This window comes from Xiphophorus couchianus, chromosome 21, assembly GCF_001444195.1.
Source record: "Xiphophorus couchianus chromosome 21, X_couchianus-1.0, whole genome shotgun sequence".
NCBI classification, from domain to species: domain Eukaryota; kingdom Metazoa; phylum Chordata; class Actinopteri; order Cyprinodontiformes; family Poeciliidae; genus Xiphophorus; species Xiphophorus couchianus.
The window spans coordinates 16,986,457-17,008,666 of NC_040248.1; the positions used below are offsets into that span (position 1 = coordinate 16,986,457).

A 22,210-nucleotide genomic window follows, 5' to 3' on the forward strand; every position below is an offset into this window, starting at 1 on the left:
CACTGGAATTCAGGAAACGATTGCTGGGGAGAAAGTCAAATGAATTCCCGGCCCAATTTAGGAAGCACAACCCGGAAAATAGAATGACCGGACGGGGACCGGTGATGATTTAAGTCCGTTTGACTACAACGATTGGCAAATCTGGTAGAGAAAAAAAAAAAAAGGCTGTAGAGCTGTTCAGATTACAGTGATTTCATAATAAAGCATAATAAGCACCCAGATAAAGCACCCAGATGAAGCATAATAAGCTTCATCTGGGTTTTAAAGAACTTTAAGTTTGTAATCTATGACTTATTATTGATACCGAGGCCATTATCTCCTATAGCCACTCTTCAAAATGGGAAAGACAAAAGAAAAGGAAACTTTTGAATATATTTGGTAAGCAGCATGACACATTCCAACGCCCTTTTATGAAGCAGAATTTCGCAATTCTATTTCATAAATATAAATAATAGAAGAGAATATGAAATGGTGCCCAGAGGACTGTAAAAAATCATCACTTGCATTTGGTTTTGAATTATTGCAGCCGATAATGTGGCTTTCCATAAAATTTTAATCATTGTAAGTTTGAATATTTATGATGACAGGGATGACCTAAAATCTTGTCAGTATTTATAAAACTTTTCAAATGAATAGCTTAGAATTTCTAAATGACGTTCTGTTGAAAAGCTATAAGCAGACAAATCTCTTTGTGTTGTCATTTTGGCCTCTGAAGGCTAAAGCTAACGGCTAGTCAAGGCTGAAGTGAACTTCTACCATCGCTCAAATACGGCAGTTTAGTCCATTAGGTGGTTATTTTCACACAAGACGATTATTTACACAGAAAATGAAGATTGGAGGTGGTGGCGTGCCACACTCTGTTGTTTCTCACTCCAGTATAAACAGAAGGCTATGGCTTAAAGATGCTAACTGTACTCCATCGTCCAACTCAACATTCCCAAGCAAGACCTCATTCTCTCAACAACTTTGATATGCTGTTTGTCAGAACACCAGACACAAACAGCCCACTTGCGTTGTGCTCCTCTACACAACAAATTCTAACTTTAAAAACCTCGAATTGCCCCTTTAATTTCCCACTGAACTCCAGAGTTCAAGCCCATGTTGAGGGACGCGTAATACCAACAGAAACCACAAGAGGTCAGTGTGGTTCTGCGTCAGTGTGGATGTGGCTCAGCGGGCCGAAGCAGACCTCCTCTAGATCTGATTTTAATTCGGTTTAATTGCATTTCGAAAACCTAAAATATGGATCATTGTACATTACGAGCAAGTTTAATTTGAATCAACTCTGCGACACTGAAAAAGTATCCACTAATATCTTTGACAGTGGGTCATAAACCTTGATTGGATGATTAGCCTATATATTCCCGTGTCTTTGGTTGCAGGTTCAGAGTCAACTTCTCAGAGTGAGCGTGAATAATCCAGTCATTTTTTGTTGTTGTGGTGGAGCCCCATCATCCTCCCCCGACATCATCATCCTCGCCTCCCCGCCCCCTCTCTGCGAGGATGCAGGACGGCGGTCCTGAGCTGTGACTCCTGACGGCTCCGTCTCTGAGACTGGAAGAAGTCGCGCTCCGGAATCTGATTTCTCTGCGTTTGATTTTCTTGTATGTATGTTTATATATATATTTATTTTCTCTTCTGTTTTGAGTCTGTCACGTGCTATCTTGCTGAACACGCTGGTTCTGGGATGATTTCAATTATGGGTCGATTTGGGATAACATTTCCCCGGAGCCGCCGCTGATGGTTCGATCCCAGTCCGACCGGGTCCTCGCAGCGTGATGGATACAAATGAGTTCGTCCTGCTGAAACTTTTATTTTTGGCCTTTTGGGGTGAGTGTGACTCTCTTTTGTGTCCTTATTATCAACAGAGCGCGTCTTAAAACATCCACCCGCAGCAATTAACCGTGCTAATTAGGCGACGGAGTCTTTAGAAAGAGAAAAAACAGGCAAAAAAGAAAAAGAAAAAAGAGAGAAACAGACTATAATTAGAAATACCTTTTATAGGTGGCCTTTTGTGTATTTCTATATTTTCTGTGTGCATCCCCGCTGTACTCATGTGTGCCATACAGCAAAGTGGACGTAATGAGCATCAGTTACATCTCACAGAGCATGCACCGAGTGGGGATCGCTCAGTCTAATGTGACCCCAATGAAAAGCCCTGACCGACATTATGTCCAGTGGGAATGTGTAGAGCTGTCTCATTAGCTGGTTGCACAAGATCATGCTTGAAATCGAGTCTTATCCTGAGCCAGATTCTGACTAATAAATCCACTCCAGGCTTCTGGCTGTGATGCGGTGCTGGTACATATTTTATTTTAGTAGATTTGAATCACTGTATATGTATATGTATATATACAGTACAGACCAAAAGTTTGGACACACCTTCTAATTCAATGGGTTTTCTTTATTTTCATGACTATTTATAAGGCAATAAATCCCACTTATTAACCTGACAGGGCAGGTTGACCTATGAAGTGAAAACCATTTCAGGTGACGACCTCTTGAAGCTCATCAAGAAAATGCAGAGTGTGTGCAAAGCAGTAATCACAGCAAAAGGTTGCTACTTTGAAGAAACTAGAATATAAGGGGTATTTTCAATTGTTTTACACTTTTTTGTTTAGTGCATATTTCCACATGTGTTATTCATAGTTTTGATGCCTTCAGTGTGAATCTACAATGTCAATAGTCATGAAAATAAAGGAAACTCATTGAATTAAAAGGTGTGTCCAAACCTTTGGTCTGTACTGTATGTATATATACTGCTCAAAAAAATAAAGGGAACACTTTAAGTGTTAAACACCTGTTTAAGTGTTCCCTCTATTTTTTTGAGCAGTGTATATATATATATATTTTTAGCTAGAATATACATAAATAAGACACAACCAATGTTTTTAACATGTAGAGCTCAAAAAAGTTAATTTCCAACTCAAAATAAAAGAATGGATTTAATTACTCTCATAAATTGGTTAAGTTTTGCAATAGATGACGGAACTTTTCCACATTCTGTTATGCTACACACGCCCACTGCTTTTTAAATGAATTTTATGTGATACAGAAAAGAAAAAGCATAGATGGTTTTGAAAAGATTTTGTTTCACACATACAAATCTGAGACATGTGGAACACCCGTCGTATTTAGCGCCCCACAGGTCAATACCTCTTAAAGGTAGTTTTCACTGCCATTACAGCAGCGAGGCTTTAGGCTCATGTCTGTGCAGACTTGGCTTATCTAGAGATAGAAATTCTCTCATTCTGCTTTATAAAATAGCTCAAGCATGGGTTAGATGGAGGGCATCTGCAGACATCGAATTTCAAATCTTGTCACGGATCCCCAGTCGGGTTTAGGTCTATTCTTTGACAAGGTCATTCTGTACACAAATGCTTTGATCCAAAACCATTCATGTGCAGCGCTGACTGCATGTTAAGTATGCTAGGGTAGTCTTCTTCCTTGACAGTGAACCTTGGTCCAAGTCTCAAACTAAACAAGTTTAATTCCATGATTGCCCTGGATTTAGCTCCATCAATCGCCAAATCAACTCTGACCCTGAAACTTCAGCAGGGCTTAATATTTTAAGCTTGTAAAATCTTATTTTCAGTTGGTAGTATAAAACATTTTCACAGAAAAACTACGTACAGTCAGCAGGATGATGTTGCATACAATTAACATTTAATTAAAATGTTAAATGTTGTTAAGTGCAATTTTATTGTCAATTACCAAAAATGTAGCAAAACTTTAACAAGTACTAAACATTGCATATACAAATATGGTTCATTAAAATTTTAATGATTCTCCAAACTGATGTAGTACACCCAGAAATGATTTGTTTAAAAAGTGTACAGAGATTCTCCATATCGGCTGCAGGGATTACTAAAAGTAATTTCAACCAGCTGCAGTTGTCAAATATAGCATTTACCATCCATCCATTTTCCGTACACCCTTGTCCCTAGTGGGGTCGGGAGGGGTGCTGGTGCCTATCTTCAGCTAACGTTCCGGGCGAGACAGACAGGACAAACAACACACACTCACAGGGATAATTTAAAGCGAGGACCCAGGACCTTCTAGCTGCAAGGCAACAGTGCTACCAACTGCGCCACTGTTCAGCCCCTAGCATTTACCTTGATGTAAAAATAGAATTTATCAAGAGGACGAGCGCTCATGAATAGCAGATGGTCTTCGTGGATTTTTTGTGGTGGCACCATCTGGTCTTGTTCTCATTGGAAATATTCAGCTTCCTTCAGTGGGCAGGCCAGGTAACACAGGACTGCAATTTCAAGGTTTGTGGTTATTGACTTGAAACCTGGTTTGTTTTCCCAGAGCAACTAGACGTGAACCTAAGGGGTAGTTAGACCGGCACCAACGTGACGCTGAAATATTTTGAGCCAAAACGGGGATCGTATTTTAACTCGGATTACTTTTCTCATCCAATAAGGATTCTTATCATTCACTGCATCTGTGAGGAGTATCTCAAACTTGAAACTGAGATTTTTTCACATTAATGGAATAACAAGCAGGCCTGCGTGGGCATCTTGACATTTAAAAAAAAAAACCCCAGAGATTATACATCAAGGCCTTAACTCGATAACACCCGGTTCCATAAGTGTGCAATAGCATTACCGCGGCAGATTTCTGAGTGCCGGAGAGAAACAGATCTCGATTATTTTCTGGTTTAGGAAATGTTATGAAACCACCTCCAAAGACATTTCTCTGTAAGGCAGCTCGGCTACAGAATGATGACATTTAAGCTCATTGTTATCCTCCCTACAGATGTGTTTTAATAAAGATCCCTCTAATGCCAAGAGAGATAACATGGGACATTTCAGCAGCTAAAATCCTCTCTGAAGGGCCAATATTAACTGTCTGTGAGCCAAGCATCAAGACAGCAGTAAATGCCAGATTATGTTTTCTTTATATATACCAGTTGCTTTTCTGTGATTTGGTGAATGGAGATAAGCTGGAAGGCTTATGGATGTTTCCTGTTTTTATAAGACTAAAGCAAAACACGTTGGTTCACGTAAATAAGAAGTATATTGATGCTTGGGGAAACCCGGCCGTGGCAGTAAAAGGGTCTGGGCCATCTGGGGCAGCTTGTCCTGAGTTATGTCAGAATATTTTGACCATCAACTGGATCTTCAGATTGATAATAATGACTCCAAGCCTATCTTGTATTGTAATCTGCTGTAAATCTAGCAAAACCCTTTAGATTTAACTCCCTATAACATCTGCTGTTGATTTTGCTGCACTCTTTGACTGAGAGTTCTGATATTTGGGTCTTTAAATTATTTAGTTAAAGGTCCTCTTTTTAGTCAACTATACAACTTCCCTGAATTTGAACAAGAATCAGGTGCACATGTTTGAATATCTTGTGTCTCAAATCCGCACAGACTCAACTACTGTATATGCATACACCCCCACTAATATTTGGATAAACAGCCCTTATCAACCTGCAGAGAAACTACATTAGTTTCTTTTAGTTGTCAACAATGTCCCGGCATAATTCTAAATGCATATTTGGCCACTTATAATATGAGAATTTGTGGAGTTGATGAGATTTGCTATTCTTCCTGGTAGCTTCGGATACAGTTTAGACTGGAAGAATATCAGAAGCTTAAGACTAGCCTTTTTATGGGTTCCAAAATCAGCAGGAAGCTGTATTTGTGTGCATTGCACGATTGAAACACACTGCTATGTCTGCAAGTTCCAGCTCTCCAGCTGTTCATTAAGAGCTAGCTAGGAGCTATATTGGGTATTATTTATCCAGTTTGTGAAATGCACCAGTACCACTAGTACTGAAACAAACCCTCAACATGATATTATGTCCATCAATCTTCACAGTTTTTCTTGACTCCTCCTAACATCATTATTGTCTCTGTGGCTCAATCGATTTGGGTCAGATGGTTGGAAACTATTTGGTGATCGAACAGGATAGTGACCTCAAACAAACAACGCTGGCTTAGGAGTGATGAACTTTCGTGCTATTGAAAATGAATGAACTATAAATAAAAGCCGATTTGTACAAAGGAACTAGTTGTTTTTAGTTAAACTTCACCAATTCGGCTAGTGTGGTGATTATGCCAAAATGAGTTGATGCCGTGGAAGATATTAATATTAATAATTCAGACTAATAATTCAAATAATTCAATAACTCATTGACGTTGTATCATCATCCCACCTCGTAAAAAAGAGGAGTTCAAATGCATCCCTACAAGCTCTGAATTAAGATGAAGTATTTGCTCACGATGTGTGTGTGTGTGTGTATCAACTTCTTATCAGAACGGTAAGTAATCCTGAATGACAGCTTTTGCGCTGAGTTTTACTTTCCACGGGAAGAGAAAATGGCCGGACGCAGTAAACAGAACGATGCGCAGCGCACAGACATGCCACGGTGTTTAGCTCTTGTCTAGACTGAAATGCTCTCTCGCCGGGGATCCCCAGGTGCCGTGTGCTCAGATAAGAGTAACAACGTGACGCAGTGAGTCACATTGATTTGTTGCTTCTAATGTCGGGGAAGCGCTGTTGGTGCGGCAGAGAATGTGGGCCTCCATCTGCACGGCAGAGAAAGAGCGATTCCCTCTGACGGTGGAGCATCTGCTCACCTCTTCAAAACAGCAACTCACTCTTGTGGTGCCTGGGGGCACTTTCTGTTTTCTCTTCCATCTGAAAAGGCTGTAAAACATGTTTATGTTGTTCTAGTTGTTATTATTGATCTTAAGAAGGATTTCAGTGTGGGAAATCATTTTCATGCCTTACTCTGTTTTTTTTTTTTTAAATCCACGAGATGATGGTAATGTTCCTATTGTGGAGAATATTTCTGCTCTCCACTGAGTGTCATTGTTGTTACTCTAACAAACTGATATTAAATGGTTATTTAGCTACCCTATTGGTTTGGTTAGCTACAGGTACGGTAGGGGTAAGTGAAGAATGACTTAATGTTTAAAGATGAAAAAAGCAAATGATCTCAATCCAGGGATTTCTGTTGCATTTTAATAACCCACATAGAAACAGAATTGTGTACAGACTGCCTTCATTTGTATGGCTTTATGGCAGAAATGATATTTAATAGAGTACCAAATTTCTTTCTTTTTTTTTTTTTTAAATCCAATCCATGTTTAATAAATTGAGATTTTGAAAGGATTCAGTTTTCACATCAAAAGATCATTTAATGATCCCTCCTGCAAGGAAATAGGGCTAGTATAAAAAACAAAATATAAAATTTTGCCTGATGTTTCAATAATGTCTATTTTTGTTGAATGCCATTCTTTCTTTATGTAGCTGTATTGCAGAAAGGATGATCATCCTGAGTAATTTTGTATCTCAGTCTTTCTTCTTAGTGCTTAGTACATTAAGTGCAAACAAACTGCTTTCTGTGTCATTGTATTCTCTTATCTTATAAGACACAATCTAAAAGAGGTAAATAATCACATATTGTACATCCTAATGCTGTAATAAGTGAAATGATACAAAAAAAATGTATTCACTGAAAATACAGAAAAAAAAAAAGAATAACCAGAGTGAATTTCCGGTCTGACCACTGTGGGCATGCTTGGTGTCAGAGGTTGCTCCAGGTTTAAACCGGAGTGTGTCGCTGATTCCCTGACACTGTTACATTTGAACTTTAGCTGCAGCTCAAGGGGAGTGAAAGTGTGTTTTGAGCGTCATGAATATTTCAAATCTCGGTTAAAGATTTATGTTCCAGAGGCGACTCAAAACCCTCTGTTTATACCGGCTCATATCACCGTCTGCTGCTGCAAACTCTGCGGCGCTGCACGAGCTGTGTAATTCGGCTCCGAGTCGACGGCACACTGCCGAGCTGTTTCAGGCTGCAATTTACCGTCTTTTAAAAATACAAATGAAGAAATCTGAGAATGTGAATTTGTTAATGACACTGAATCTTTCACTCTTTAAAAGGAATATTTGTACACGTAGTCTAGTGATATCCGATCCAACAACGCATAAAGATGTATAAAGAGACGACAAAATTCTCTGCTTCATCCCCAAAAAAGTCATCACCAAAGGAAGGAAAAATGCTCTAAGAAAGGCTACCATTACCGAAAAGATGTACGTTCCTCTTTAACAAAGTGAAGCGTGGGCTAAAAAACAAAACAAAACAAAAAAAGGTTTCTCAGAGCCGTTGTCCTTTGTCTTCCTGCGTGCTTAAGCAGCTCCATCTGTCAGAGACAGAGCACTGGGTCAGAGGTGACTGGCCTAGACGTGGGACAGTCAAGCTTCCTGACACAGATTTTGTTGCAGACAAAGGCAAAGGTGAAAAGGGAAGAACCTTTTCCCCTTGATTAAAACATCTACTTTAGAAATGTAGCTAAAAAAGGACATCTGTGGAACAATGTGGCAACAATGATGCACAGAAATCTAAGAAGAAGGGATGAAATGGTCTCCAGTGCTACTATACAATAAAATGAAAAGGCTACCTAAATCGTATCCAGTCACGGTGCTATTAAAAACTGTGCTTCACCACAACCACAAGAAGAAGGATGGGAAACTATCCATCCATCCATCCATCCATTGTCTGTTCACCCTTGTCCCTAATGGGGTCGGGAGGGTTGCTGGTGCCCATCTCCAGCTACGTTCCGGGCGAGAGGCGGGGTACACCCTGGACAGGTCGCCAGTCTGTCGCAGGGCAACACAGAGACATACAGGACAAACAACCATTCACACACACACTCACACCTAGGGAGAATTTAGAGAAACCAATTGACCTGACAGTCATGTTTTTGGACTGCGGGAGGAAGCCGGAGTACCCGGAGAGAACCCACGCATGCACAGGGAGAACATGCAAACTCCATGCAGAAAGACCCCGGCCGGGAATCGAACCCAGGACCTTCTTGCTGCAAGGCAACAGTGCTACCAACTGCGCCACTGTGCAGCCGGATGGGAAACTAAAGAAGATAATTTGTTATTTGCCAAAATATATAAAATGATCAATCTAGCTTCATGTTGAAATTCTTAGCTGTGCAAGAAAAACCTTTTGAGGATGTTGTCCCTAGGCCTAGTCCTTCTGGCGTGCCGATTCTTTAGATTCATCAAATGTATGAAAATAACCAGCAATTTCAATCAAGACCAAGACGATCTGTGGAAAGCAATAAATTATTTTGCCACTTGGGAGGAGGATGGTCATAATTGTGTTGTGTTTCAGTGTGACATAATCAGATGTCATGTATGGTTTTGTTGGTGGAGGAGTTAATTAAAAGCTTACGTTACTGATGAAAATAGAGAGTGACGTTGCATCAGTCAGCACTGCGTATTGGTGTAATTAAAATGGTCAGGTTAGTGATTAATCCCAGCACAGACACAGCCACCACATCATGCATGATCATAATCCTTTTGGTTAATTTCCAGATAAATTAAACATAGATTTTTTACCAGAAGAATGGAAACATGTGTTTCAAAAAATAAAGACGTTCACCTCAAATGTTGCAGCAAGTACTCATTACTGAGTCTCATGCCAGTGAGGAGTCACTCAACTCGGCATGCCAAATGCTTGAAGCAGCTACAACTAACTGCACTCTGACCTACTTTATGAATAATTTGGTAAATAATCATTTGACCTATGTGATAGATCCTCGTATCCTTAAATATCCAGTGTCAAAAACACTTACCCACTTTGATGTATTTTTTGTTTGTCTTAATTACATGTAAAAAAAAAAAAAAGCTGTGGCCTTTGACTGTGATGTGTTGCATGGGACAGCAACCAACCCATTTATCCAATCCATCATTAAGTCCTATACAAAGTGTGTATAGCACTTTGGTCCCGTCGGTGTATAAAGTGCTTCACAAATAAAGTTGGTATGGTATTCGTCCATTCAGCACGTCACTAATAAAATCTAGGCTAAAGTTGGAGTGATAATGCATTTTTCCTCTGTGTCCTGGCCTTCGCAGAATTATCTGGGCCAAAAGGGTTGGTAATTAACGGCCGGAGCAGGCTGACATGTTCATGGCGGATCGTCTGTGTTGTGTACAGATCTACATCAGATGAGTCTGAACCGCCATTTAGTATCTCATCTTGGCAGACTGAGCTACTCAGGAGTTTACATATATTCATCAACGGGATGAATGTGATGTTAGTTTTTGCATGTAAGGATTTATTCTGTTTTCTGGGTGCAGTCTACCAGGTGGACTGATCATTTGTTTAAACGTACAAGGACTCTGTGCACAGATTTGAAGTTACTGTGAATTTTTAAAAATTCTACGCAGGGACAAAATGATCCATACAGACATAAATATACGTACACATGCCCTTGCATTTTGATAGATGCCTTATTGTTAGAGAAATAAGACACACCAGATTTTCAGTGAATACATGACCACTGTTTATTGGAAATAGGGTAGAATCTACTGCACACATGATCGTCCGGTAGTCTCGGTTCAATTATGGACCAAAATTACAACGTTTGTTACATTTTCAGCTGTGGTTCGTTTTCACACTGCACTGTGTCAAACGATCCAAACCCTTTGAAAAACCTATTCTCCTCTTTGCCTGTGGTGGCGCTACACCAAGACCTCCCGAAGGAAATGACACAAAAACCAAAGAAGACATGAGCACAACGTTCTTCAGGAACCATGAAGAAAAATGGCTTCAGATTTTAGCAGTTGTAGGATTTCTCTTTTGTCTTTGTTACATTTACCCAAAATGCCCTGCACTGTAGCTTGCCTCCTGCTTTTTTGGAGCGGTCTCTGATCTGCTTGGCGTTCACATTCAAACCACAACAGAGCTCACTTCGACCAACCAGAGACCGAGGCTCGTTGGGGGACCAGAGTTCACTTGTCTGTGTCAGAGTATGACTGAGCTTTCAACACTTCTCCAAACGTACTGGACTTTCTGGTCAAATGATCTAGAGTTCAGTTAAAGCGGATTAAACAGGGCTGGTGTGAATGCACTGTTAATTTGGTGGACTTACTGGTGTACTGGTGTTCATGTTGCCAACAACAAAACTATTGTCATGGTGCAGGCTGCTTAGTTATATTATATTAAGCCAAATTTTAATGTATGGATTACATGAAGAATCTGTATTTGAGCCTACATGCATAGTCCATCATAAATTAAAAAAACAATTATTTAAGGTCTCTGTTGTACAGTCGTCCAACCCTAAAGAAAGAACAGTTAAAAGTCTTGGTTAAATCCCTCATTGCAAGTGGCATGAAATTCAAAGAAAAAGGATCCACTGTCAGGCAACAGCTTGATGATGCCATTCAAGCTGTATTTGTCACACAGCCCACTCAGACTTCTAAAACTTTGAAGCTCTGTTAAAGAAAGTGTGGCTTTAACGTTCTTTCAATGTCTCCCTTTTGAGTTACGGTGTTTTTGTCAGGCTGGAGAGGAGTAGCTCTGACGCCACTAACAGTCTTGTTCCAGCTGATTATCTTTGCTAATATATTACAGTGTTGGATTCCATACATCCACTAGCTATGCCAACTCAGCGTTTTAACTTCATCCCTGCCTCTTATCTACCTCCAGCAGCCTCCTGTTTCCAAGTTCGAGGACACAATTGGCTAATTCTTGAATGAATAGATTTCTGTTTCTCCACCGGAACAAATGCCAACGCTATGTTTGTTGAAACTCTTTGGTTTGGATAAAAGACTGGCTATTCTCATGGCGCTTAATGCGGCAGCCTCAGCACTTGCTAACAAATACGCCGTGGCAGCTCACAAACAGATGGTTACCTTCTGTCGGGGGGGCCAGTCTGCCAGAGCTTGGCTGTAATTTTCTCTTCCACGTTGCAAATGGACTGCATTTATGTAGAGCCGTTAGCCCAAAAGCCAGTGGTGTTGCCTCACTTTCACCCGCGACACACTGCTGCACCTCAGGCCACCCCGAATGAAGCCATCCTACACACACACACACACATCGCGCTGCTCTCCGGAAAAACACATGGATTCCCCCTTTTTTCCAATGCTGAATTTTATTTCTGTCCCTGTAAGGGCTATCCTTCATCTCCTCCTCTTCTCCTTCCTGCTTTTGTTCGCCAAGTGCCCAGAGTTCCCCTCCGTCTTGCACATTTGTATCATCTCCAGCTTTGTTTTCCTCTCCGACCTCTGGGTGCCCCAGTATGGGTGATTGTATTAGTCAGTCATACTGAGTTATGGTATGGTACGATAAAAGGTTTCTGTTGCCTCACAAAGTGTTTAGAATTGACCTTAACTAGCAGATTAGGCTGAGTTGAAAGGTTGGCCATCAGAGACAGACCCTATGTTGCGTAAAGCAATCATAACATCAGACAGTAGTTCCAGGAAGTTATTTGTACACGGCTGTGCCACATTTAGCCCATCTTTAGTTGTGTAACAACAAATGAGGGTGGTCGGACAGACAGGCTGACCTTTGTCCTCGCTGACAGCTGGCCATTTGTGGGGTGAGGTGAGTGTGAATGTGAGGCTGTCGGCTTAGGAAAGATGCAGAAAAATAATGGCGTAGTACGGAGGAGAGTGTCTGCAGGTAGAGCGGTAAACTGTTGAGGCAGTGACCCTGTGAGTAAAAGGAAAGGTCAACCAAAGTTTATTTTGTTCTGCTGGTAAACCACTTATGTTCATAATGATTCTGGCTCTGTTCATGATGATGAAGCTGGATCCAAAATGAGTCGGTGACAACTTCCGGTTAAGAAGAAAAAAAGTTCTGCACTTTGTTTGCACCTCTTCCAACCTAAGGAGAAGCATATCTGCCTTGCATTTCAGTGGCATACAAATGTGTTTGTATACCATTGAAACACAGGCAGAGTAGATATCGAATCCACAGTCTTAATAAATAAAGAAAACAATGCACTATGCCAGACATCTTGCCCATATAGATTGGAAAGCACTTTGCTCCTCTTGGAAGGACTCCCAGCGGTGCAAACACCTCCAAATTGCAGATACAAGTATTTTGGCACAACGTCTGGGGTGCACATGACGTCCTGTCGCTACCCTGGTTCCAACTAGATTTTACCTACTAGCACAAATAATCAATCCATGCTCTCCTGGGCATAAAACAAGCAAAACATTCTCCCTGCTGAGACAATCTACTACCTACAGTATGTGCGCCTTCAACATAGAAAATGGCATGTGCAAAGACATCTAAAGTAAGGCTCCTAGCTGCGTGGGGAAAAGTGGAAACATCTCCAAATTTTGAGTGTGTAAAGCTGATGCTGAAAAACCAGAAGGACTTTTTTTTCTTTTTCTTTTTTGGTCAGATATGTAAAACAAATCTCTGAGGAATTCTCATTGCATCTTAGAGGCACAGTATATCTTGCACATTAATGCAGCTGCGGTTTCATTTTACGCGAGTGCTACTCAAACATGGACTCAGCGATTACATCACTTATATGTCTGCTGCACTTTGCAAGCACTGTGTGTACTGACGAAGATTAATTTACCTCAGCATGTCTGGAGTTCTTTGATTATTTCAGGGGATGGTTATTTAATAAGAATCCGATATTTGAGGATACATGATTTGATCAACAGCCTAATTAAGCCTCTTGCATTTTTTATGTATATACACACACACACACACACACACACACACACATATATATATATTTATATATATATAGCCTTGATTCCTTTAAACACTCACTTTAAAAAACTGGCGAAATACAGACTTAATAGAGAGGACAGGACTTGATGTTCCATAGAAGACATTTAATTTTTTCATATTTAAATATCATGTACTGTGTTACTGATAAGCCAACATACATATTAATGATTAGAAACGGTGTGAGAGCAGGTTAAGTAAGGCCTTTTTTTCCCCATTTTCTTCATCTACGCTGTTCAGCCTCACTGACAGAACTGCAGGATTGATTCAGCTATGTGTCTCGTGGCACACGAACTGGTTGAAGAGTGCTTGCCTCTCAGCAGTCAATCACAGTGGATTTCCCTCAATGGATTTCCTTTAGTCCTCCCACAGGACTGTGAAGAGAACTCAGTTAGGATTGAATCTGGTCACATCGTCACCATTTTCTGTTGGGGTTTGGGTTTGTTTGGTTTTCCAAAGTGAAGCCGAGTACATTTCGGATAAGACCCACCATATGAATATCTCTCCTGAGGTTGAGGACGAACTTAGATTTCCGATAAACATCTTAATATTTTCTTCATGGTTGATGCCTCCAGCATCAACATGTGTCGTTTCTTTGTGTTTAACAAAATGCTAAATTAAATTTCAGCTCTCCTGATGGCACATCAAGCTTTGCAACTATGCCTCCAACGGTTTGTGTACACACATTTGCACAGAAAAATTAATTAGTTTTTGAGTTTTTTATTTGAAAAAAGGCAGGAAAGCATCTGATGCACGACTGGAAGAAATTGGGCATGAACATTAATATTCAGCATCAAATCAACATATTAGAGCAAGATAATCTGTCCCTGTCAACGGTGGATTGTTCCTCATAATGTGATGGAAAGGGAAAGGTTCCCCAAAGGATCTGAAGATAGAGTATGTTACACTACGGTCATCGCTGGTCATCAGAGAATTTGGATGTGGATGATCAAACTACGCACAAGCCAATGACTAGCAGTGCACCAACTATTTGCTGTTATTGACATGGTCTACTACTCCATCGAGTTTGACCTAAAAGGTTCCCAGCGAGTAGCTGAACTGAACAATCTCCAACTTTTAGATGTGTCCCTGACTTAACGCACCTGAATCAAATGACTGAATCACCTCCTCAGAATTCAGTGAAGTTCTCCAGAGTCCTGCTAATGACCTTATTATTCGACTCAGGTGTGATGAAGCAGAGACGCATGTAAAAGTTGCAGAATCCGGGCCCTCAAGGCCTGGGTTTGAACGTCCCTGACTTACACACTTCAGGCCGAAAAATATGAACGTGATTGGTCTGCCCCCTTGTGTTGAAAGACACATTTCAACAGTTTCAGACTTTAGTTGCCTCAGTCTGAGACATGCAGGGTTGACATAGAAATACAGTTTCTGGGGTTTGTAATAACTTCCATCATGACTCGTCAAGATACAAACACATATTGCTGTGCCATGTAAGAAGTATAAAGCTTAGCAGTAATTTAGCAGTGCAATGTTTCTAAATAGAGAAACATCTCACCTACATTGGCTTATGCTGCTGACTAGTGAATAAAAATACTGATGGTGTTTGCGGTCCAACAACAAGGCTAAAACCAATGGTGGGGGCGTAGAAACCTCCTATGCATGCCACAGGATTTTGACATTATGTGTGTAAAAACATGCACAGTAACAACATGAACAGTACCATTCATGCTAGGGTCATGCTCTATAAGTTATATATCTGATATAAGTGTATTCCAGATTTGCAGCCGTTCCAGCACCATTTAGATGATCTTAGAAATCCTGATTAACTTAAAATGGTTTCAATCTGGGCTGTTTGGTATGAATCTGTTAAGAAGTAATTCAAGCTGTGATTTATTTATTTATTTACTTTTTTAGCTTTCTGGCCTTCAAAAACTTCTCAGACCTCCTTTGGCGTCTGAGAAGAAAACATGTTTTGAACTGAAACAAAGGCATGCTGTAGTATACGGGTGCTGAAGAATAACCCAGAGGTTAAAACCGTCACTGGTGGTCAGTCACCAGCCCCAGCGCACAGATAAGTTTAAACATCGTCGTGCCGGCAGAGCAGATCTAGTGTCCACTCCTAGAAGGCAGTTATTGCAGCGTCCTGAACTGTTTCCGGCTGAGCAAATACTGCGCTTCAGAAATCTCTTTTCCTGCGACCCTGAACCAGCAGTAATCACATTGCTGCCCTGTGCCTTGACGCAAACACGAAGCAGCGCACATTAATGTTGCAACAACATCCTCTCCACGTTGTTTTGTCACATCAGGACCCCTTCGCTGTTAGAAGGTCATCCATCTTCCTGTCAGGGGGCTCTGCTGATAACAAGAGCGACTGACACCGTGTCTTTTCCTCTGTTGCCTGTTATTACTGCTGGTGGGCTAATGTAAGACCCCCTGTGAAGAGAGGGTAACTTTGTAATTTTCAGCTAATTTTTGACTTGTGGTTTAATATAAGAAAAAAAGAAAAGAGTGGAACATGTTGCCAGTTGAAAGGTAAACAGATTTAAAACATATATTGTTCAATAGATTTTTTTAAATAGAACTAACTACAATGAGGATGCATAATAATGCTGTTTGAGTTTCCTCTTGTTACAAAAGTGGCTCAATGCCCGTAACGCTAAACACCTCTAACAGTGTCCGGTGCAAATGTAGCATGAAGTATTTTGCAAGTGTAAAGTCGTGGTGCACAGCTGCTCCGGATACTCCCCGTTTACTCCCCGCGTTCACATTCTAGCCTCCGTCTGCTTTATTGAACTCCCTCATCCACACGTCTTTCTACACTGTATTGAAAAGGTCTCCTGTTGAAATGTAAGAAAGTCAAAGAGAGCATTCATCCGGTTATCTGCTTCAGTCATCTGTAAGCCAGATAAACCCAATCACTGCCTGAAGGGATCCTGAAACTAAGAGCAGAAAACATAACATACCAAAATAACTCACAGTAAAAACAATCCTATCCAGAGAATAGTTGAAAACTTGTTGAAATGTCCAGAATTTAAAACAAATTCTGATGTTCTTTACTTCCTTGCTCTGATATTTACTAAGTGAAACAACTTGAGAGTAGGCTGGGTGGGGGAGTGTAACCTAAAACCTCAAGTAGTTTGGTATATTAAAAGAGCAAAGATTAGCAAGTGCTAAGCTGGGATTCCCTGTAATATAGGGATTTAGTTTGATCCAGCTTGTTTCCTTAGCTTACTCAGAAATACTGTGATTGACCTCATCCTCCCCTGTTATTACAGGCTACAGTAACCCTGGCAGGAGAGCACACAATCAATACCATTGGCTCAGCTGGACAGCTGGACGTAACAGACATGCACAAACACCTTGTGACAGATCCTACCTGAAGCATAAAAACATCCCATTACAGCAATCTCAGAGTTCGAAATGACATTGGGTCTGACCTGGGTCACATGGAGTCAAGAAAACACGCCACATGTACAACCCGGTTCAAAATTGTAAGGACCCTAAGTACAGATATTATTAAAAAAATAACCTTTGAGCTGCTCTTGAAAAGTAAGCTCCATGCATAAAACACACGAGGCACACAGTTTCTTAGAGTTTGATCCAGAAACAAAATTGCTCAGTTCAGCAAGTCTCTGATCTTTTGGGGGTCTACATTAAGGTTCGTAATTAACAAGCAACTCATAAATGTATTGTAGCCCAAGGCCATTCAGCAGTTTTAGACCAATACCAACATTTTTACAATTTGACAAACAGGAAACCAGTGCAGAGATTTAAGAATATCCATTTCCAAGTGTTGGTCAGGAGTCTGGCAGCAGCATTTAGGGAAAGCTGCAGCTTTCTGGTTGAGTTTTTTTTTAACAGACCAGGAAAGTAAAAGTTCCAGTAATCTAACATACTGAAAATAAAGGCATGCTCATGTTTTTCTATGTCCTCTGTTGACTGGAATCCCTTTATAATGGCAGAAATTTGAGACAATAGAAAACTGAGTTATAAAAGAACATTATATGTTTTTCAAAATGTAGGTCTGTTGCCAAAACTACACCAAGATTTCCTTTCAATTTAACACAATTCAGACGATGGTAAGAGGGGGTAAAAAAGATTATCTAAACTGTGCTGCGTAATAGATGCTATTGCCCACTGCTACGTACAGTAGATTTGCTGTTATGCTGTAGTCGTGTTTTTCTTCCAAAGACTCTTGCAACCATGTCAGAGTGAATGGCATCATGGACCCTTAAAACTCCAGAACTTGTTAAATAAATTCAGAACCAAGGAAAGGGAAAACATCCATCCAAGGTTTTACAAAGTGTGAAGGGGGCTCTGTAAGGTGAAGGTTATAAAGAATACAACTGTAGATTTGTACTGTGAGAACAAGAAGGATGGTGCAGGAAGCATCTAAGAGCCTTAATAGTAATAACTAATTTCCCTTATTGTCTCTCATCTGTGGTTTAAAAATGTCCCATACTCCCACAGGACATGCCACGATTTACAGAGTGCTGCAATAAAACACTCATGCAACCCAACTGGAAGACGGTAGTTGGTTGTCTGAAAGAGTAAGTAGGTAGTTAAACTTTACTTACATAGCACCTATCATACATTAAATGCTAAAATGTTTTATAGATATTATAAAACAAAGTCACTGGTGCAAATTCCGGTTTGAGTATTTCTGTGTGAAGTTTTGCATGTTCTCCCTGCAGCGCCTCCCCCCGCAGGAACTCAGGTTTCCTCTCACAGGCCAAAAACATCCATATCTGATTATTTTATTTATAGATGCCTTTTGAAACATTCAGGGTCACCTTACAGAGTAAAACAATCTAAAACTAACTACAATACCAAAGCACCGAGAACAGTAAGATGAATTTATGATCAAGACGTACGAGTGTATTTGTACGTGCAAGAGATCAGAAGGGAGGAGCGTATGAACTCTTCCTCGGCATTCAATAGAGAGAAGTCGAAGGTTGTTCTCAACATAGCAACCTACCTGATAGGCAATGATGTTACAGAAGAACAAGACTGATGTGATTAATGGAGGGAGATCTTGGGATGATGCGTACCAAAATTATGCATCATCATGTTTCTGGGGACTAAGGAGAAAATCTGTAATTGGCTGGTGATGTGGTTCATTTATTTTGTCATGTTACAAGCGTAGACACAGAACAAAGCGCCTGTCCCAGAATCCGAGTAGGGTGTGAGATGTAAATGCACACCCCATTATTCTTTGCTCACAAAGATATGTGCGCTCACATCAGTCTCACCGCGAGTTCAGGTCGGTGGCACAAACATAACATCATACGCAGATGATTGCTCTTCAAGTTTGTGTAGCCGAGCTTTGAGGTAGTTTCTGAACATAACAGGCTCTACAACACAGCCCCGAGGAACCCCAGATCGGACTGGAAATAGATTGGACTTCAAAGTTTTTTAATGAAGTGAGTGAAGCCTACTAAATATGATTTAAACTAGTTCAAGGATGTGTTGGTGGCCTAAATAGCAGCCAATCTATTAATAAACTTTCTGTATGTGAACTTGCATCAAAGGTTACATTCAGTTCTAGTAAAGTGAAAGTAACGTGAAAGTCAACTGGAGTCCAGAATCTGCTGCAATAAGAAGAGAATTAATTATTTTGATCGCTGTTATATTTTAAATAAAGATTATTAGTAGCCACGTGAGGTTGAATCAATACGTAATTTGACATTTCTTGTGAAATAACTTTTAATAATTTTGTTCAACATTTTAAATATTTTTAGCATTTAAAGTTTTCCCTATAAATCAAACATCCACTCTGTCAATTGGTCTTGAATGTTCAAACAAGCGAGGCTAAAGTTCGACGGGCGTCTTGTCATACAGGTAACGGCCTCACAGATGTTAAAGGATAATAGCTTAGCAAGCTATTGTTGCTCTGCTTAAATGTTGCTTTATAGATTTCTTCATGGAGTTTCTCATTTCTGCCCGTTAGTGTTTTGCTCATTGAAATGATGACATGTGGAGAACCTAATGAAAATCCTGCTGAATGGGCCATTCTTTAATTCCTGTAATAACGTAGGACTTAATTAAACAAGTCTTTTTTTATATCTATGCTTTCATTATGTCTATTCTTTGTGGCTGTGCCTTTGTAGACCGCGTCGCTGATCTGTAAATTGCTTTGAAAAACCCCCAAACAGAGTCGCTCTTCTCTGTAGCCCGAGCTTTTCTAATACGTTATTAAAATGTTAATTTAATACACTTTCAATTCTCACATGCATTCTGTTTCCCTTCTCATGAACCATAAGTTACCTTATTCCATCGTGGGAACCTTACCTTAATTCATGATAGGCTCAGTTGAAAGTGGTCAGGAAAGGCCTTATTAGTGTAAAAATAGCATCTGGGTGTGTGTGGGTGTGTGTGTGTGTGTGCGAGGGACCTGTCCACCTTTTTCTCCCAAACCAGCCGTTGACTCTAAAATCTCAGTGAAGGGGAAGCAAGTAGCATGATGAGTGACACACAGAGGGTTGCCTCATAATAAATGTAATTATACCCCTTGATCTTTTTTCACATTTTATCAAATTGAAGCGGTGTGCACTGCTAATGTTTGATAGTGGTACATGAGAATTTCAGCAACAGGAGCGTCTCTTTACCTTGAGACTTTTTAGGATGTGCAAGAACTTTCACGCATTAGAAACTTTTTGGTTTGTTTTCTTTACCTGGTTAAGTCTTTCTGGATTGTGAGGTGGGGATGGTCCCTTTCTCTAGGGATCTGTGAGTGAGCGTCTTTTAGAAAACAACATAAACCTGACAAACTCTTACTTCCCTCCGACCATTTCTAAATCGCAAGTGCGGTACAACAGGAGATGCTGAATTTTAAACCACTGAATATATCAAAGAACTTCCTCAAAAGAGCAGACATCACCACCATTTGGTATATTAAATTATATACAGTACAAGGTTTCCCCCAGAAAATTTGCTAAGCCCGGTGGTTGGGCTTTTGAGTTAAAAAATGTTTAAAGTTGTCTGGAAGTTTGTAGATATCGCTTGATGAATATGTGCTATTGAAAGATTGGAAGATTAACCCCTGAACACCAACTATAAAGTCTTAAAAAAATGCAAATGTTTTAAAAAAACTTATATAAATAAGTAATGTTAAGCCTGGTGGGGGCATAAGAAAAGCCTGGCAGCCCGCCAGGCTTATAATACACTGAAAACCCGCAGTGTATACTTGCAAGAGATGTTTTTGGATCTTACATTAAAAAAAACCCATAATGGATGATTTTATAAGTTTTTAATTATCATTATGTTATTGTATTGTCCTTTGAATTAGTTTTTTTATAAAGTTTGAGTTGCAACTCTTTCTTACCGTACAGGTCGTGGTCGGTGTGGAAACCACTTCTCTAATTGTTGCTTTGCGACTGGTTTCATACAATGTCATAACCTGTCGTTCAGACCCGCCGTCTCCAAGATTTTGCAATTAAATAAATGCTTACTTGAGGATTTTCTCTTCTCTCTAGATTGTGTGAACAAGCTCTTGAGCTGCCACACACCGAGTAGACGTGTTCAGCTCTCTGCTAAATCTCAGGCTCATGAATCTCTCTGTACCGTCACCAAATGTCATCCTTTTCCACTAATGATGTCAGTTCTGTCTGTTTCCCCAGAGCAGATCTCATTTCTAACCTCCCCTGCTGTTCTGCTGAGCAGTAACACAGAGATCCTGCTGCTCCGTCGCTGTCGTGGGTTCATCACTTCACACAGCTCACTTGTATTTATCAAAAGGAGAAACCACTGCATTTTATCATGGCACAGAGTTTGTATTATAATGGCAAAATGGTATGAGTCAGACCAAGCAGTGCATTTCACAATATGGAAGTGGCTCAACTTCATTTAGGCGAATCCGATGAAGGATTGTTCTGTTGTCAAGTTCTACTGTGTCACGGCTTGTTGGGGATCTTCATGGGTCTGAAGTGAAATTCACATGTGCTTTACTTGTTCTGACCAATAAAACAAGTAAAGTACATATTTAGAGCATTTTTCTTTATTAATCAAAAAAATATGTTTTTAATTAAAATATTCTTTAAAATAATTAATTGTTTTAAATAATTGTTAATTAAAAATGATTTATCTTTAATTACATGATTTTTAATTGAATACATTTTTAATACATTTTTAAATAAAAAATGTAAGTATACAAAGACGTTTAAATAACTTGCATTCGTTGTGAAAGTGAGGTTTAATCTAAACCTACAACAACAACAACAAAAAAGAGAGCTTGATCTTTTTCCTACAATATTTTTAGCTTACTTGTTGCAGATTAAAACTTTCTGGAAGCCCAGCCTGCTGTAGAATATTTGGTAAGGGAATGTAGGTGATCTTTAGCTTTTTCAGACGGAAGCTTTTGTGTTTGTATTGGACGGTTAAAACAGGAAGTTAACCGGCGGGGTACGACTGCCCGAGGTTCACTGCCACTGGGAATAAAATGCAAGCGGGGACCCGTGGGAACGGAGAGGCCGAGGGCCAAGATTCGAAGTCGGCAAAGGGAGGTTTCAAAGACGGCTATTATTAGAGTGCACAGCACATCACTGCGATATTTGATTTCGCGTATCGATCGGTAAATACAAAGAAGTTCTTTTCTTTGAGCCCTGACAGCTGAGAGGTTCACGAGAAAGGGCTTTCTCCTTTTCTCTGTAGATCTTCATGATTCTCTCATCCTTTTTTGAGGAGGACAGGTAGAGTTTAATCTCTTAAAGAGGACAGGGATATGGATTGGACGTAGTC

General features: G+C 40.1%; 1 protein-coding gene across 1 annotated transcript in view; it reads left to right on the top strand.

Moving 5' to 3' along the window:
- The first annotated feature begins 1,489 nt into the window (after nt 1-1,489).
- LOC114136556 (receptor activity-modifying protein 3) overlaps nt 1,490-22,210 on the top strand; it is a 39,944-nt gene continuing 19,223 nt past the window's right edge. Inside the window, exon 1 of the mRNA XM_028004608.1 lies at nt 1,490-1,830. Within this exon, the coding sequence (XP_027860409.1) occupies nt 1,779-1,830 (52 nt within the window). The 5' untranslated portion in view covers nt 1,490-1,778. The remainder of the gene's footprint in view (nt 1,831-22,210) is intronic.